Source organism: Magallana gigas, chromosome 4 (assembly GCF_963853765.1).
Source record: "Magallana gigas chromosome 4, xbMagGiga1.1, whole genome shotgun sequence".
Classification (NCBI taxonomy): Eukaryota; Metazoa; Mollusca; class Bivalvia; order Ostreida; family Ostreidae; genus Magallana; species Magallana gigas.
In genome coordinates, this window is record NC_088856.1 from 23,666,710 (window position 1) to 23,684,917 (window position 18,208).

Consider the following 18,208-nt stretch of genomic DNA (forward strand, 5'->3'; position numbering starts at 1 on the left):
ATATATATATATCAATTTGAAAATTGATCCACCACATATAATCATAGCCTCAAAGCAAAACAAAATACGATATGCGCATGCTTAGTACTCAGCAGAGATGTCTAAGTTATTCGACATTTAAACCCTAACTTACGCCTCTTTCAGAAACGCAACTTAGACCCGACTAGATATTGGCGTATTTTCGCTAGTCGGACTAACTTAGGCCCAGATTTACGCCTTTTTGAGAAACGGGCCCCTAGAAGTGTAAGTTATGGAACATGTAGTATTTTGTACACTGAGCATTCTGATGAGTCTCCCTGAAAAAAAATTCAAAATTCGGCTAATGTTGTCCCAAAACAAGGGTGATTTTACTGTATCGAAATAAATTTTTCAAAGGGTTTGGTCTGGACCCCTCCCCATCCCTTCTATAAACCAGCACACGATGTTGGATCACAAAAGTTAATCTACGCCGAAATCGCCTAAAGGGGGCATAGTTTTATTTTGTTAGTAATAATTATATAGTCCATACTTTTTATGACACGAAATGTAAGGATTATTGATGATTCTACTACAGTTATTGCCGAGATCAAAGAGATGCCGCGGACATTATTCTCCAATATACCACGAACATCATCGGTAAATTATCAGATCAGAAATACCTATTTGTCTCGCACTGATCATGAAAGTACAACTTCAAACCGTTAAAGTTTTAAACCCATGTCAACTCCACGTGTTAGTTCCAGTCAAAACGATGTGAATTGCCTCAACTGTTTATTTTTAAGAGATCAATGCGGCTGTTCCTATGACCTCCCTAGCACATTTTCACTGCGTGTTTTTACATAAAATATATAACGTGTAGTAGTAATAATCGTATTAAATTGCCCTTAAAATATTAGAAATATTACTCAAAGATATTTTATAGATAAGTAAAGAGTATCAAAAATCCCAAGAAAAAATCAGTCGTCTGCATGTGATTTCTTTGATCGATACACATTAAATATTACTAACATTACCACTGGGGTTACACGGAACAGCCGTCAAAATGACCTATATTGTCTCTCTATAGGAGAAATTATCTGTAGAAATACTGGGCTCTTATTGGTGACTTAATTAGTAGAATAGAAATAAAGTTCTTGTTTTCCTGAAAGTTGCAGGATAACCTCCTCGGTCTCGAAATATTGTTTTAAATATAAATGCCTCGGCTAACGCCTTCGCTGTAACATTCACAATAACTCGTACATAATTTCTTTAATTTCAAATTCACATGCAAACAGTTCAATTCCAAACTGTATACAAAGGGCTGCTAATGTATATAATGAAAGGGAAGTTTATCCTTCATGTAAATTGTAATTTTTTTAAGTATCAGAAATTACCAAAACTGGTACAAGAGATTTTTATTTAGAGGCAATCACGTGGTGTGGGTTTTGCTGTCTAACGACAACATCTAGTTTTATTTACATCAATATAGTTTAAGATTAGCCATAAATACATGTTATACAAAACTGCTATGTATTTTAAAAATGGTTTTTTCTCTTTACAAAAGGTAGAGAAAAATGGATACTACCCCGTTTCTGCGTGTCCAAAAGATGCAAAGGAATGGGAAGCATCGTCCCGACGGTTAAAATGTAACAATACACACAATTATCACTGTGCACCAGGATATGACCGATCACAACTCTATGAGTTTTGCTATGATATGGCAGTATTGAAAGTTGAAAAGGGTAAATCATGTTTGTTATAAAGATATTTTACTAGTTTTGTTATTCTTAACATCACTTAAATGTGTTATAGCCTTCAATTATGCTTTTTTTTTTTATTTTTGCCAAGTTTTATTTTCAATGTTTTGTGATTTTATCTTCTGACTGTACGTATGCACAAGTATGTTGAAGTTTTGATATTTAAAAAAAAATTAAATGTTTACTTTAAATGTTATGTTTGCTCTCCATATTTCCTTTAAACATATTTTAATTTCACAAATAGGGCACTGTCTTGGAATAGCTGAAAGTGGCAATTTGAACTTTGACAGATGCCATTTTTTTGCTCAAGGATGTCCAGATGAAGTTTACTACAGTAACGAGATATATAAATGTATGTATTCTTGATAGAATCACTTCTTGTTACATAACTGAGTATATGTATGTGTTTTATAAAACTAAAATATTATGTTTTGCATCAAAATTTGTATACATATAGAGACATAATCAATCTTTATAGATATAATTTGAGTTCGTTGTTTGGTTAATTAGAAGATGCAATTTGTAAATAAAAAGCTTTATTTTTATACATTTATTGCTAAATGCGTATATCGGTTTATGTACTGGCTAATGTGTTATAACATTAAGAATTTCCCCTGAACGTCTTGTGACATCATTTTTAAGAGGAGGACGATGATATTACTTAATCTTACATTTTATTAAAGTAATTAGAATATGAAGAGTTTTGCTAAATTCTAAATGATATACTTAGTACAAGTTCATAAAGTCAACATCATGTTGAATTTAATTGAACTGAAAAGTAACGAAGAGGATGTTATATTTTTCATAAAATACGATGACTATTTCCAAGTATTTGTAGTATCAATAATAGGATATTACAGGAGGATGTGATGATTAAAATTTAGAAATTTCATTTCAGATCCAAGTTGTCTTAGTATTCAAGAAAACTGTTACACAGAGGACTGTGTTTGTAACTGCTTTACAACATCAACAAAATCGAGTTTTAGGTAAAAAAGAATTATAAGTTATTATAATAGAAAAAGCATCATGTTTTTTAACAGAATTGAAATAAAATCAAAATTTAATTACCGACCACAGGATAAACAATTTCATTTACATGTACTTATCAGCTTAAAGGTGACTTAATGTTAACAGAAAGTGTTTTTATTCACATGTTGATGCCACTTAGATACCGTTCAATTGATTTTTATCCAAAATCAGTTGATTTATATATAAACACATTGGCAACATATTTTCGTTCAAGTTTGTTAGCTAAATTAAATTTATGTTATGCCTTACTATTTTCTAAAATATCAAAAATGGTACTAGTTAATTATTAGTTAATGTTTCTACTACTGTATCCAGATTTTAATAAAATATATCGAGTTATATATCTATGAAAAGCAGAACTGTTAAAAACTTTAGTTTAAGAACTAATCCTTAATATTTAATTTACCAAACGGAACATGACTGTAAAAGCATATATATTATGCACAATTAAACCCAATGCATATAAACTTCAGCTCGGCATTTGTTTGAACTATAGACCCTTGAAACCCGCTCTTTAATCACTGCACAGCCTCTCGATCATCCAGTGAATGAAAAAAAAACTTGCTTTTGATGACGAGTGTATGATTTAAAATCACGACAATCTGATAAGTTAAGGCACTTTTATTATTTACAGAAAGGGCGTCTATCAGTATGCAGAACAAAATGAAAACCGATATTTGATTCCTTTGGTGATCTGCTGCATCATTACTGTCCTGTCGATAATACTGAATATTTTACAGTTGTTCAGAAGTCTCGTGTTTAGAAAAGGTTAGTTTTTACAGAAATGATAACAACAAAATATTACAATTGTACAATTATAAGTTAAGGGTGATTTACATGTATATATAAATGATTCATTATTTTTATAAATAAATGATGATTAATATCATATAATTATGATTGATATTTTAAGGTAATATACCATAAATATGAAGTGCAATTTAAGGCAATAGAAAACAAAACGGTTTCATATTCTCAATGAAATATTTTAGTTCAAGTTTTTATATCTGAAAATATTACATCACTACGTATATTCTTTCCAAATGCAGATAGGTATATAGATAGGTGTTATTTATTTAATCTCCTTTTGATTCAATATTTATTCAGATCTCATCTCTCTCTCTCTCTCTCTCTCTCTCTCTCTCTTTATGTAATCACTAACACTTTGCTTTTGTAAATTTTGTACTTTTTAAGCAATTTAGAACAAAGTAACTTAAAAAGACAGTATATAAAGAATTTGGGAATACTTAAATGAGTAGCTGTCAGTAACCATTGAAAATTTTCTTTTAAAAACCCGAAAGTGCAATAAAAATCAAGAGTAAGAATGAAACTTTCACACTTTTTTGTACAGTGATAGTAAATCATAAAGAATTATATATATATATATATATATCTATATATATATATATATATATATATATATATATATATATATATATATATATATATATATATATATATATATACGGGCTTCTGTTCAGACACAATTTTAATCTATTCGACCGATTTCAACCATTTTTTGTTTAGGAGTAATATAAGATTGATCAATGTTTGTTATTTTTTTCGTAATCATTTCCGGTACCGAATTATCGACCATTTTGTAATTTTTGACGACCCATTTTGTGCAGCTTTAAACTCGAAATCATTAGAGATATGACTATGAAATTTTCAGGATATGTAGACTATTGTTTGAAGTTGTGTAGCATGTAGTTGTTTAACGCCTGTTGCGCCATTTCTTGGAGCTCGCCTAGGCACGAAAATTGGGTACCAATTTTACATTCAAAATTTTCATACGTTTTGATCTGTATTTTTTTATCAGTTGATTTTTTGTTAAAACATATATAACAAGAATAGTAGATATTCAAAAGATCTTTGTAACAAAATCAAGAAAAAGGGGCTGGCTTCTTTTTTAGGGGCCAAGACATTCGTCAACTCTAATATAATTAACTTAAAAACGATAAAGATTTTGTTATACGTTATAAAAGCAAAGTTCTTGATGATACCAATATTTCTTAGACAAAATCATTGCCACGCCATTTTTTGCGTAATTAGGGATTTTTAGGGGCCCAAATACTTAAACTTTGACGCAATATAAATAGAGAAGTAGACATATTTTGTTAGTCATCATAGAAGAGAACATGTTTGCATGAATGGTCTAAATGAATTCTATTTATCAAAACCCCAATTTCTGTCCCCATAAGGGATCTACAGGGCTGGCCCCTAAAATATTCAATCATTGAACAACAATTTTAGATGAGTGTAAGAACAAAAAATGTTGGAATTCTGATGACCTTTTCAAATAAATCATGAAAAAGGGGCTGACTCCTTTATTTAGGGTCCAAGACACTCGTAAACTCTATTACAAATAACTTAAAAACGATAAAGATTTTGTAATGCATTATAGAAGCAAAGTTGTTGATCGTAACAATATATATCAGAAAAAAATCATCCGCATCCATTTATGAGGTAGTTAGGAATTTTTAGGGGCCAAAGTACTTAAAATTTGACGCAATATATCTAGTAAAGGAGACATATTTTGTTAAGCATCGTAAAGAGAAAATGTTTGCAATTATGATTCTAATCAATTCCATTAAAAAGCATTGTGAATGTATGTCCCGATTAAGGATCTAGAGAGCTGGCCCCTAAAATATTTAACCATTTGTATCTCAAAAATGAACAACAATTTTAGGTAAGTGTAAGAACAAAAAATGTTAATATTTGTGGGATGTTTTGAATGAACTCAAGAAAAAGGGGCTGGCCCCTTAAATAAGGGGCCAAACACTCGTAAAGTCTTTTACATATACCTTAAAGAGACTCGGTAAATCTCTTACACATACCTTAAAAACTATCCAGATTGTGTAATGCATTGAAGAAGCAAAGTTGTTGATCGTAACAATATCAGTTTGTAAAACTCATTGCCATACCCATTAATGACGTAATTAGAAATTTTAGGGGACTCAAATCTTAAATCTTTAATGTGCTGTATGTGAAAAAGCAAAACTCTTTGTTAAGCATGTGATGGATATTGACAATCGTATAAATTATCTGAAAGGGAAGGGTTGAGGGAAAATTCTGAAATTTCATTGATATTTTAATGGTATCGTTTAAAAAATTAAACGGAAGACCTTCTCGTTACTCGTAACGAGATCGTATCTAGTTATTATTATTATAATATATAAATAGTGCCTGTTTGGGAGGGTAACAGTTGAAATTGACACCCCGAAAAACTATTGTCGACCGACGCGAAGAGGAGGTTGACAATGGTTTTCGAGGGGTGTCAATTTCAACTGTTATCCTCCCAAACAGGTACTATTTATTTTGTTATACTGAATGTCTTAATTTTAAAGAAAAAATCACTGCTTTCAGATAGGAATAACGTGAATTCTAAGGCAAACCGTACGCGCATGATTTTCGCGCATGTAACAATTTGTAATGTTACCCGTTACTAAGTGCGTTGCTAACGCTGAGGGTCATAGAACAGATTATGAACTGCGCCTAAACCAATCAGATTTCAGTATTTAACATAAAAGTATAACAATATAATTATATTATTATAATTATCATTATTATATTAGAGTTAATATTACAACTATTTTTTTCTGTTTCTGTTCAAATCGATCATTGCTGTTTCCCCGTTGCCATATTTACGATAAGAATTATTTTTTTATATTTAAAGAGACAGTACAGCTGAAAACACATGTGTGAATAACTTCAGATTTACCTATTGTTTTGTTAGGAAATAAGAAATAACGTTGATTGTTACAGTTGAAAAAGATAAAAATCTCTTTCACGTACCTCATTAATGTAATTATGAGCTTCCAGAAAATTTAAGATCGTACAAACCGGAATAATCTAATATCGTTTATTTGTACCACGTGGATTTTGATTGACAGTAATTGACACGTGCTGAAAACTACAAGATATTCACCCGACTACGATCATTGTAGTATATGAGGTAAAAAGGACTCTCTAAACGGAGAACATTATCACTATCTCGATAATCTATGAATGGTATTCCAATTTCGGTTCATTTTAAAATAAACAGACATAAATGAGTCAAATAACCCTTTAATTGGCCTCATTTACAAAAATGAATTTAGGTTGTAGTCAACTCCTATGATAAGCACGCAAAATACATGCGTACAAAATGATAATTGTGGTTTTCAAAAACTGAGAAAAACTAGTGCCTAGGAAAAGTAGAAAATACATATAACTGTTTCTATTAAGAAAGAGGATTTTCTACTCGTGTCCTCTTTTTGTCAGTGCAAAATGAAAAATGAACACAGTGCAATAACAGAAATGAACATGAATTTTATTCATTTTGTTCTTTTAACACAATATAAATTGGTGAACCCACCATCTTTTTTACACAAAAGCACATTTTACAGTATCTTTAAACCTTCATATTCCACAATTATAGTCAAAATATTGGTGATTCCACCAATTTCATTCATCGGTTATTTCACTTACGAATAAACTTGGTGGGTCTACCAATAATAATTATTGGCAATTCTGTTATTTTGAACAGCATAAAATATCTCATTCACAGAGGACCCTGGTGGTTCCACCAATTTTATTCTTCAAATATCTCACTTACGAATAAACTTGGTGGGTCCACCAATAATAAGATATTGGCGATTCTATTATTTTGAACAGCATAAAATATCTCATTCACAGAGGACCATGGTGGTTCCACCAAAAATCAAGTGTGAAACTGTCCGTATACAGTTTTGTATTTCATTCAAAAAATTGGTGAACCCACCAAGAAAACAATAAAAGAACATATGACAAATACAAAAACCTTTCAAATGTCTAAAAATCAACAATTCTGCAAAAACTGTTTGGTGATACCACCAATAGTCAAAAAGGTAAATTTTTCTAATATGTCAATATTTTAATAACTACTACAATGAACAAATTTTAAGAACTTGTCCAAAATGAAAAATGCTGTCGCTATTTCAATACTTGGTGGATCCACCAATATAAAATTGTGCGAAATGTGAAATGAAACTAGAGTTTCAAATTGGTGGACTCACCAAGAATTTTAAAAGGTTTAATACTGTTTTAAAAATTCGCTGTATTAAATATAGCGTTGGTTGGGCAACCAACAAACATGAAAATTTTAGCTTCTTTACAAGACAAGAAAGTTGGTGAATCCACCAGAAAGATCACATTAACATATTTTTAGTTTTTCGCTGATGCAGATTAGTGGAATAAATTTACCTTGTTAGACTCACTAAAAACAAGCACTTTCACTTTAAATTAACAAATACTTTGTGGATCTAATATGTCAAATAAAAATATAGATTTGTCGGAGTCTGCTCTTTCTGTGAGTCAAAAGTTTTACATTTTAACGGGAATATCAATGACAGAACACAATTACATTATAAAAGATAAAAGCAAATGTTATCATCACTAACTCCTAGGAGCAACCTATGAGGATTTCCACCGATGGTATGTGTTGTAAATAAACTAGTCACCGTCACTATTAATCATTTCAAGAATTTTGATGATTATTCTCGTAGAAAATCACCGATACCACTCTCCAGTCATATTTTAAAGAGTTCTCGAATTATCGACATACGCCTAAATTGTCTATCCACCTCGGGACTCTAGATGGAGGTGGTGCCACAGGGATTTTATGTGTAAACCAACACAGCGATCTGTAAAAGAAGTTCAAAACTAATTACTTTACTGGATAATTATGAAAATGAAAAGAAATCAACAACTTTCTTTTTTATATGATAAAATTTCACAAAGATGATTTTACTTGAATTTGTCAGCTCAAGTACAGAGAAATTGAAAGAAAATATTGGCACATTAAGTCAATGTTGAGGTCATGCGTTGAATTTTAAAATAATCAATTAAATGTTGATATTACGAGCAAAATTGCAAAAAGAAAACTAAGTACTCAGTTTCAGTTTAGGCTAAAAAAAAAAAATATGTGTGTTACCTATTTCATCAAATTTTAAATAGGGTAGGTAGATCGGCTTTTTTTTCTTCATAAAATGAGCTTTTATGTTTTCCCATTTCTAGCATATAATTTTTCTATACATTAAGAAAATGTTATTTACAGGTGGAGCAGTTGTTGATAGTGACAACTGTCACAGAATTAATTAAAACCTTTCTTGAATGTAAAATTAAATTGAAATGATTACGAAGATTTTATTTTCATGTAAATAAAAAACATAAATATGACAGCCACTATAGATTAACAGAGTATATTACTCATTACCACAAATATATTATATAGTAGTTATTAGTTCTATTTTCTTGGTCAACTGACTTAACAGTAGACATTAATATCGTAACTGTAGGTGTTGAATTCAGAAACAGAGGAAATTCTGGTTGATCAGACGAGAGACTTAGAATTAAATCTTTTAGTAATTATTTTAAAAAATTAATACAAAATTAATGATTTAAGACTAATTTTAAAAAAATCATTTGCAATTGAAATGCAGCATTTTAAGATCGTATTTATAATGTGAATGATTGTTGCCTATTCAAAGGCTTACGATGTCTGCAGTCTCCACACCAACAGAAATAAAAAAAAAATGTCTTTGCTTTTTTCATGTGAATCTTTATTTATAACACATCACTGTCCTTAGAACTTCTATATTGCATTGATAATTTAGCTAAAATAACCAAGGATAATTTTCATCCACGCTGTCTATCTGCACTTAGAAATCTTTAAAACGCTTTGATAAGTGGTGTTTTCTATTGAATTGTTTCAAGAGTTTTTTAAACTCTGATTAATTGTTTAAACCAACAAGCTTATCTTTTAAAAAGAGCTAGCGCTGTAGCCATTATAAAACACAGAAGCAGATTTCTAAAACATTGGTTTTTTATTTCAGAATCGATTAATTAAATAGGAAGACACAGTGGTGTACTGGAATTGTGCTGGATTGGGGTCTCAATTTAGAACTGTGAATCTGGAGGCATGGCATAGCTCATTGACTGTGCCTTAACTTCTGTAATTTCAATTTCGAGGTGAAATTTTTCAAGAAACATTGGTCGGCAGGCTCGGAAAACATATCCGAAGTTGTTTTCCGAGCTTGAAGAAATTTAAGATAAAGCTAACTATTTATTATTATATTGAAAATAACTTTGCATTTTAAGACCTACTGTTACTTTTTGAAATTTCATTTCAAAACTTCATGTGAAAATGAAAACAAAAATGAAATTCAAATGGTATCAGTTTAGCAGTAATACAGTATTCCCAGAATCCCCTACAAAGGAGTCGAGCATGCGTATAACAGTGAAAAAGACTAACGTATATAGTTGCTAGCGCTCGAGAGCGCTAGCAATTACGGTTGGTATTTTGGATTTGGAATAAAAGGTGTAAGGTTCGGCACATAAAAAATAGGGTCGGTCGGGAAACCGGAAACACACATTTTTTTGGGGCCTTAGTATCTAAATAATGACGCAATAATCAATATGTAATCAATTAATGTTGAAAAAGTACAAGTCTCTTATGATAGTAAATAATACATGTATTTCATAATTTGTTTGCTGCCAAGATAGTTTTACATATGTATTGTTTCATGAAGATGGCTATAGAATACATGTTTTAACTAAACAACCCCTCACTTATCCAGTGGCCGGAGAGCAATAATACCGGATTAAATGAAAAATAAAAATAAAAATTTGGAAACAAAACTCGAGCCTTGTTATTGTTTACATGTGTGTTTTATTGATTTAAGTTTCAATCTAATGTTACTTTTTGTTGTTGATAAAATTATATATGAGCACATTGAATGAGTTTATCTCTTGTTGTCACAAGTTATTTTGTCAAAGCAATTGTAATTTCTTTACTTTACTAAAATTACATTATTTGTAAGCAAATATAAGACTCGAGTTTTGTTTACATAACAACGATTTCTTTCCTCTGTATCTCGCTTGTAACATGACTTCTAACATTCAAATCTGGGTAAATCGTTCAAAGTAGACAAAAAAAAAAAAATATATACATATAAATTAAAAATAAAACGTTCATCTATAATCGTGTCTATGTCCCTTTAAAGTCTTCTGTACTTACATGGGCGTGGTCTAATTGTTGAAACCATATTAAAGAGTATACTAATAGATCAGGTTATGGTAAAAGTTTGATCAAGGGCAGATAAGCGAAAAAATTCTTTTTTTCGAAAGTTGTAAGGAGAAAAACATAGTTAGAGCTTAATGTATCACAGTCTAATATACGAATTCATGTTGGAAATTGACTAGAGTCCTTAAAAATTTTAACTAAAGTGATACTAGGTTAAGAAATAAACGCAAGAGAAGCGACCAAAAAGGGCCCCAAACCCGCCTCTTAGTGCAAATCATCCTTTATTGCAATGTATAGCTATGTAGACCTACAGTGACCTAGAAAAATTACAAACTGCACGAAGTGATTATGTACATATACATCTTGCTGATGTATATGCATTGTAATTTAGATAATTTTTGATTACTTTTGACAATCATTTTATCAATTTGTTAAGAGAAAGATGTAAATATAAACGAGGGTATGCTTTCTTTGATGATTCATACAGGTTATATGAAGGTAGTGAAAATTGCAGAAAAATTTACATAACCCGAAAACACAGATTCTGGCCACTACCCTGTGGTTGCTGAATTAATAATGTTCGACTTATAGTCTTTCTTAAAATTCATTCAGTTTCAGTAGAGATAAATAAGTATAGTTTCAAACATTTTACGTGTATATTAATTAACACTGTGTGACCATATTGGCCTACTGAGTGTATCAGGTGAAAAAATAAAATCATATTTGCACGTATGTTAATTTTAAACCTGTTAAAGAAAGTGGGCGCTTAAGATGAACATTCGGCGGGAATCTCGGCGCACACGGAGAATGAAAACTCCATCGATCAATTCTGCACATTTTCCGAATTATAACGTTACGGTTATTTGGTTTTTGTTGGATGTGAAATGGGTAGAAAATGTTTGTAATGCAAAAGCTGTATCAAAATATGGGTCTATAGTCTGTCCCAAGTTATTGCATCCATCACTTTTTGATTTTTAATAATAAAAAAAAAAACCCAAAGAAACGTGAAAGTGAAAGAAACGCTGTTGAAATCGATAAAAGGAAAAATATTCAAATTATCTTCATTGACAAAGTATCATTTTTCACTCATAAAAGTTCACAGGAACGAAAACAAATTTCTTACGGAGATTTATAATGGGAAATGTTTACATCTTTTTTCCATTCGGAACTACTCGGGATACCTCGCACAATTTTTCAACGTTATCATCCGGGCTAATTAATGGTTGATGCAATGCAAAATCTCCGTAGACTTTCTATTTTGGGATATGTTTTGAAACTTGAAGCGGTAAAGGGGGCGTTTCAAAACAAATAATCTGGACATTTTTAATATTAATGGATGAACGTAGTTTGGACTCAAAGCTTTTTATGATAATCGAAATATCAAGCGAAAATTCGTGGAAGCAAAAACTCGGGACATATTATAAATATAGCAACACGATGCAATTCATGCAAAATCCTACTTATTTTTTGCTGTCTTTGAATGATTTTGTCGTCTCTGGGTCTTCTCTATTAGTTATAATAGTTATAGTTGTTAACGTGCTAAAAAGTTGCAATCTACATGGCTAAATAGCTAAAGCTAATTTTTGAACTAATAAATCTTACTTTCACCAGATCTGTGGATATGATTAGTGGCATCGATATCTCCAGACAAGTTTTCGCTTTAAAAGCCTCGTAATATCTCTAAAAACCGTTAACCGACCTATGGAAAAAGTAAGTTTAATTCACGTGCAGATCAAGTGTTGTCATTTATAATACGTGTTAACTACAATACTTTACTTACATGTAAGTTATATTGGCTAAGCGGAAATAGTGGTTAAAATATAATGAATTAGTTTGAATGATTCCTGTCTCCTTTTGTATTTTCCCATCATTTTCCTGATTATTTTTGCTTATAGTAAATGAAAAAAATGTTTTTTAGGCATTTTATATTTAAATTTTACTGCACTAAACTATAGTAAAAAATAGCTATATCTACTTACACTCGTGATAAATAATTTTTTTCAATGGGAATCACTACATATTTTTTACATTGGTCACCACTTTGCATATGCTCATTGAATTTAAATTGTACATAAATCTTATTTTTAGAACTAATTATAAACTTCATATTCATTGAAAATCTTATCTCCTTTTTGATAACGTATTAGATCCCGCAAGTGACATCCAGATGCTGAAATCATTCAATTATGTTTGAGGAAATTAGATAGCCAGGTAAGAATGGTATATATCAAGGAGAGCATATTGCTGAATATATTGTTTGATATCATAAATATCCAACCCAACCCATTAATTACGTCAGGTCAAGGAATAGATTAGTGCACCTTCCTTTACACAGTCAGTGAGGAATTTGCACCTCGTTCTTTTCTCTTTGAAGAAGGGTGGTTTTGAGACATGATTATGTCATCTATAGGTCTAGAATTTATTTCGCGCATGTTAAAGACTTACATTAAAAACATATAAAACCAAAAACACTGAATATTTAAAAAGCATTATGACAGCAGTTACCGGCACGTAGCATCGTTTTTGAAAGTGTGTGGGGCAAACTCATCCAAAAAATGTTGACAAGCAAAAAAAAAAAAAGGAACTTTCAAAATCATAAAAAATCCTAGTCCGTGGGAAGAAGGGGGGGGGGGGGGGTCAGAATATAGCATATCTATCTATATCCTCATATAACATCAACTTCCTTTCAATCCATTTTTTTTTTACATTTTCCCAAAAGGGGGGGGGATGGCAACTCCATTTTAATTTCCCTCTTTATATGTAGATATATAAAAAAAGGTTAACTGCGCAAAAAAGCAGGAGGGGGGGGGGCTGCTGCCCCCCCACCCTTACCCCACGCCCGATGCTACGTGCCTTAGTTACATGTACATGTTACTTGTACAAGGTACTAGTATGCATATATGCATATAATGCCAAGTTATGCTTGAAAACAGAAAAAAGGAAAGGCCAGGTCAATGATGCAGATATAGCTGTTGCATTTGTAATGTTTACTTCCATAACTTTAGCAATCGTCATAACTTTGCGCATTTTTTCTGCAATTAATAAGTAACATATTCACAATAATTCCGAGTATTCATGTTGATGTATAATGTATGACTTACCACAACTAGGCCGACTTCATTTGTTGTCTTTATTTCTTCTTTTCTTTCTTCAGTTATCCAACCATCGGCATCCAAATAATTATTTTCTTCTCTTTCACACACAATATCCAATATTTCGGTCATTATTCAAATATGAATTATTATATTTCGTGGTAATTCAAAATTCCGTTGTTGTTAATCCGTATGACCTATTTTAGAATGTTGATAATTCGTACTGTAAACTGTTCTGTGCATGCCTCATTCACCCAGCCTGCCACTGGTTAATGGTATAATGTTTCAGAGGAAGGCACAGCAGGGAGTCTTTATGCAACCGTTATTTGTTGACTGTGCCGTCCATTTCAAATTCAAAATAAATAAAATACAATATCTAGCTACATTTGACTGTATTTAGTTGTTGAATAGTGCTAAAATTAAGCGCAATATTTTTCAATTATGCGATCACTTTGTTCCTGTTTTACAAGTTTTTCCGAACCACTTTTTTCAACCACGTTAGTCCATAATACATCTATTCATAAAGTACATGTACCTTAGAGGGAAACTTGTTAATCTTAATCTAAGATTAAATCGTTACAAACAATTACAAACAATTGTCATAAGTTTTTATTTACACTCTTCTCCTAGAATAAACAGAAAATTTGATTAGATCAATACTCTCTCTCTCTCTCTCTCTCTCTCTCTCTCTCTCTCTCTCTCTCTCTCTCTGTGCAAATTATCTATGCACCTTTTTCTTTCTTTATCTCTCTCTCCGATCTTGCTGACTGACATGAGTCAATGTGGAAATCTTATGTGGGACATCCAAGAGCAGTGAATAATTCTCTCTCTCTCTCTCTTCTCTCTCTCTCTCTCTCTCTCTGGAGGGTTAACTAATACCATGACCTACATACAGACTCAGTGAAGCCGTCCCTGTCTAATGTTCGGCCGCCCCGATTACGACACATTGCTGATTTTGAAGCCGAGAATTACATCGGATAAAGTTCGATTTCTCCGCTTCACAGGCGGGCCCGATTTTTTTAAATAGTTTTCGTTTTGTTAAAATACATTTCGTTTCCGTTCATATGAAAACTTGTTAAATAGAGAGATGAATGCATCAAAAAGAGAGAGAAAAAAAACGAGGATGGGGTGTCTGCATTTTACTTATTGTTTGATGATGAAGAGTTTGGGGAGCGTAGAGAAATTGCTTTCAAAGCTTATCATGAATTAAGTGTCTGGTAATTAAAATGGGTTCTTTCATATCGTCTATTTTGAGTACAAAATATCATAACAAAGAAACATGATTAGAAGGGCATTGTTTAAATCAACATTTTTTTGTATTTATTTGAATTAATCAGTTAACAATGTTTAAGCGTTCCTTTGCTTTTTGTTGAGACATTCATATCACATTGCTGAAAAATGCCACTTAAGAAAACATAAGCATGTATCTAACCAAAATATATATGTATACTTAGTATTCTTAGCACTTTCTTCAAATATCATTAAAAAAAACTTCATTGAGGATTTAGGTCATATAATATTTTTCAAATTGTAAACACACAAGATAAGGTCGCTAGGATAAAGAGGATATTTTGAATCGTGATAAGGAGACACAAAACGCGGTTCCACTTGTCCTGCATAAGGTCGGCAATGTTTATCCTCCCGCTGGTGTGAAGACCCAGCGAATTCAACAGAATGTAGCCTCCCGCTGTGCCGACCAGGAAAGTGATCTTACAGGTGTTTGTAATGATTTGATCAAAGACCTCCCTCTTTGCTGAACTTCTAGCACGGAATTATTTTGAAATTCTCAGATATTGCTGAATTTTACGTAATTTACATTACGTAGCAATGATTGTTGTTCTAATGAAACATGCTCCTGGAAAGTGACTTATAAGTCCATGAATATAAATATATCTTTTTAGTTGAATACATGTAATTTTCAAAAATTAGAAGCAATTACCAAAAAGTCTTTACGGGAAAAAGTATGTACCTTACAAAAATACGATTGAGATGAACAGAATGAGCACCCACAGGAATGTTAATGAAGCCATAAAGGCAGGTATGACGCATCTTACATGAAGGTTCATGTGCTGTTGATTATTTGTGTATTCTTAGGACAACTTCTGATACTTATGTACATGAATGATGTACTTATTTCCTTTTTATTTATTCTCTGTCGCATCAAATCCAACATTTTCTTCACGCTGCGATAAGTAAAATATCAAATTTGAGAATAAATCATTGGATTAATTTTTATTCAATTAATGAAAATGATGTTTATTTAAGATATGATTGTATTAAACGGATACATGATATCCTTTTCGCACGCAAAAAAAAACAAAAAACAAAAAACAAAAAAACCCAGAATTGTCTCTGATGCTTTTAATTAAAATTTGCACATATGAGCGTTCTGTCCGCGGCCACTGTATTTTTCATAGTTACATGTATGTCAGCCGGTCGACATAACATGACGATTTTTTTTTTAGAAAAAGGTTAATTGGCATTTTGTAACGGCGAACATAATGTGACGGCTGACAAAACGTGACCGACCCACCTTATATGTAATAAGAAATATGCAAGTGATAAGTTTATAAGACAGAATACATTGCATTTAAAAGTGCAGTCTGCCTCCAAAAGACAGTTTTATAGGTTGATACAGAGGGGTGTTATAGTGGTATGTGCCCTTTCCCCTCCCAATTCATCTGAGCTTTCAGAGATATAAGGAGTACATACATGAACAGTATGTAGTATTGAATTAGAACCCCCCCCCCCCCCCCTCATCGGGAATATAGGAACATACCAGGATGGTATACAGCGCTTTCTCCTACCGTTGCCACCCCAAATGTTTGGTTCTATATACGTACACATTTTTCACATACATGTACATGTGCATGTGTATTTCCCCTTTCAAAACAAAAAAATCCTACATTCCCGCCTGAATATATATAGAGAGAGAGAGAGAGAGAGAGAGAGAGAGAGAGAGAGAGAGAGAGAGAGAGAGAGAGAGAGTTTTCACATAATGTTGTTACTTTCGCTGCTAGATAACTATTGTATGACGTGCTGATCATCTATCTATACTATATCTATAATCTTGAATGTTAAGCAATTTCATTTTCAAAGATTTCTAATGTGTTATTTTATTCACCAATGACGATTAAAACCATTTTAACAACAGCTTGGACTTTGGGTAGTTGTGTAGGGCTCTTTGAAATCGACAAGATTTGTATGGCATTTTCAGCTAATACCAACCCTAACCCTAACCTTAACCCTTTGACGCAAGAAATAGATTGTCCTACTGAAAATCCAAGGCATTGATAAAATGGTTCTATTTACTTTTTTGGCTTGGTTTTTGATCACCCATTACAATTACAACGTTTATACGTTTAGTAAAATGCGTGCCTTATATAATTTTATCATCGCCAATTTTAAATATCAACGAGCCATAGTCACCTTACTTAGAATCAAATTCTCCGACAGAGAGTTTCAAACATCCTAAAAGGTAATGGTACAAAACTCATGTAACTCCAGCGTGAGGATGGGAGGGGATAGGGGTTTTCAAAGCGGAAAAATAGGAATCGTCTCTGCACCGATGCATAGTGGAAACTTTCAATTCTTCACGTGAATCTGATATTTTAAAATATTATACTGTACTTGTTTCTTGCAGTTCTTTCCCAGGTAAATGTACACAATGGTGTGTACATGCATATACATGTATATATAAATACATGTCATAATACTTACCATGGTTTCATCAAATTTTAATTGCGTGTATTGTTTTCTCACACCATAAGATTTTTTTTTATCTATAAATGTTATATTCGATCAGATATTATTTGCCGCATATTAGATTTTTATTAAAATGGAAATTGCAAAAGGCTTACTGAGATCTACATGTAAATGTAAATGGGGATGGGTAATCTTCTTAAAATTTAGAAAACGGATTTTGTACTCAATATATGTAACACTAATCATGCGTGGATTGGGGAGAATGAATTTAATCTGAATAAAATCACATAGTAAAGTCACTGAAACTAGTGCTCGGAACCCCCACCCACCTTTGGCTGACATGCAAATTTAGATATGATAAAAAAATTGTCCTTGTTAGAGACCCTGTAACGTTCTACTTTCCCATTTTTTCGTGCGTTCACCGTGCGCTCATAGTGCGCTCACTGTGCGTTCACTTGCGCTCTCCACTCCGCTCCGTTTGCGCTCACCGTTCACAAAGCGTTCATCGTTCGTTCAGCATTTACTTATCGTTCTGTCAGTTTTCATTCGGAACTCCAAAATGAAAGAATCGGTCACAGCAAAAATAAGAAAAGAACCCGTGCGTAAAGGTGGAGGAAAACTTA

General features: G+C 32.1%; 1 protein-coding gene across 4 annotated transcripts in view; it reads left to right on the top strand.

Annotated features, from left to right (window-relative positions):
* Window positions 1-1,525: 1,525 nt before the first annotated feature.
* The window catches only part of LOC136274571 (uncharacterized), a 40,077-nt gene continuing 23,394 nt past the window's right edge, over window positions 1,526-18,208 (top strand). For all 4 annotated transcript variants that reach the window (XM_066081680.1, XM_066081681.1, XM_066081682.1 and 1 more), the window contains exons 1-4: window positions 1,526-1,700; window positions 1,960-2,067; window positions 2,614-2,701; window positions 3,379-3,512. In XM_066081680.1, the coding sequence (XP_065937752.1) occupies window positions 1,676-1,700; window positions 1,960-2,067; window positions 2,614-2,701; window positions 3,379-3,512 (355 nt within the window). In that variant the 5' untranslated portion in view covers window positions 1,526-1,675. The remainder of the gene's footprint in view (window positions 1,701-1,959; window positions 2,068-2,613; window positions 2,702-3,378; window positions 3,513-18,208) is intronic.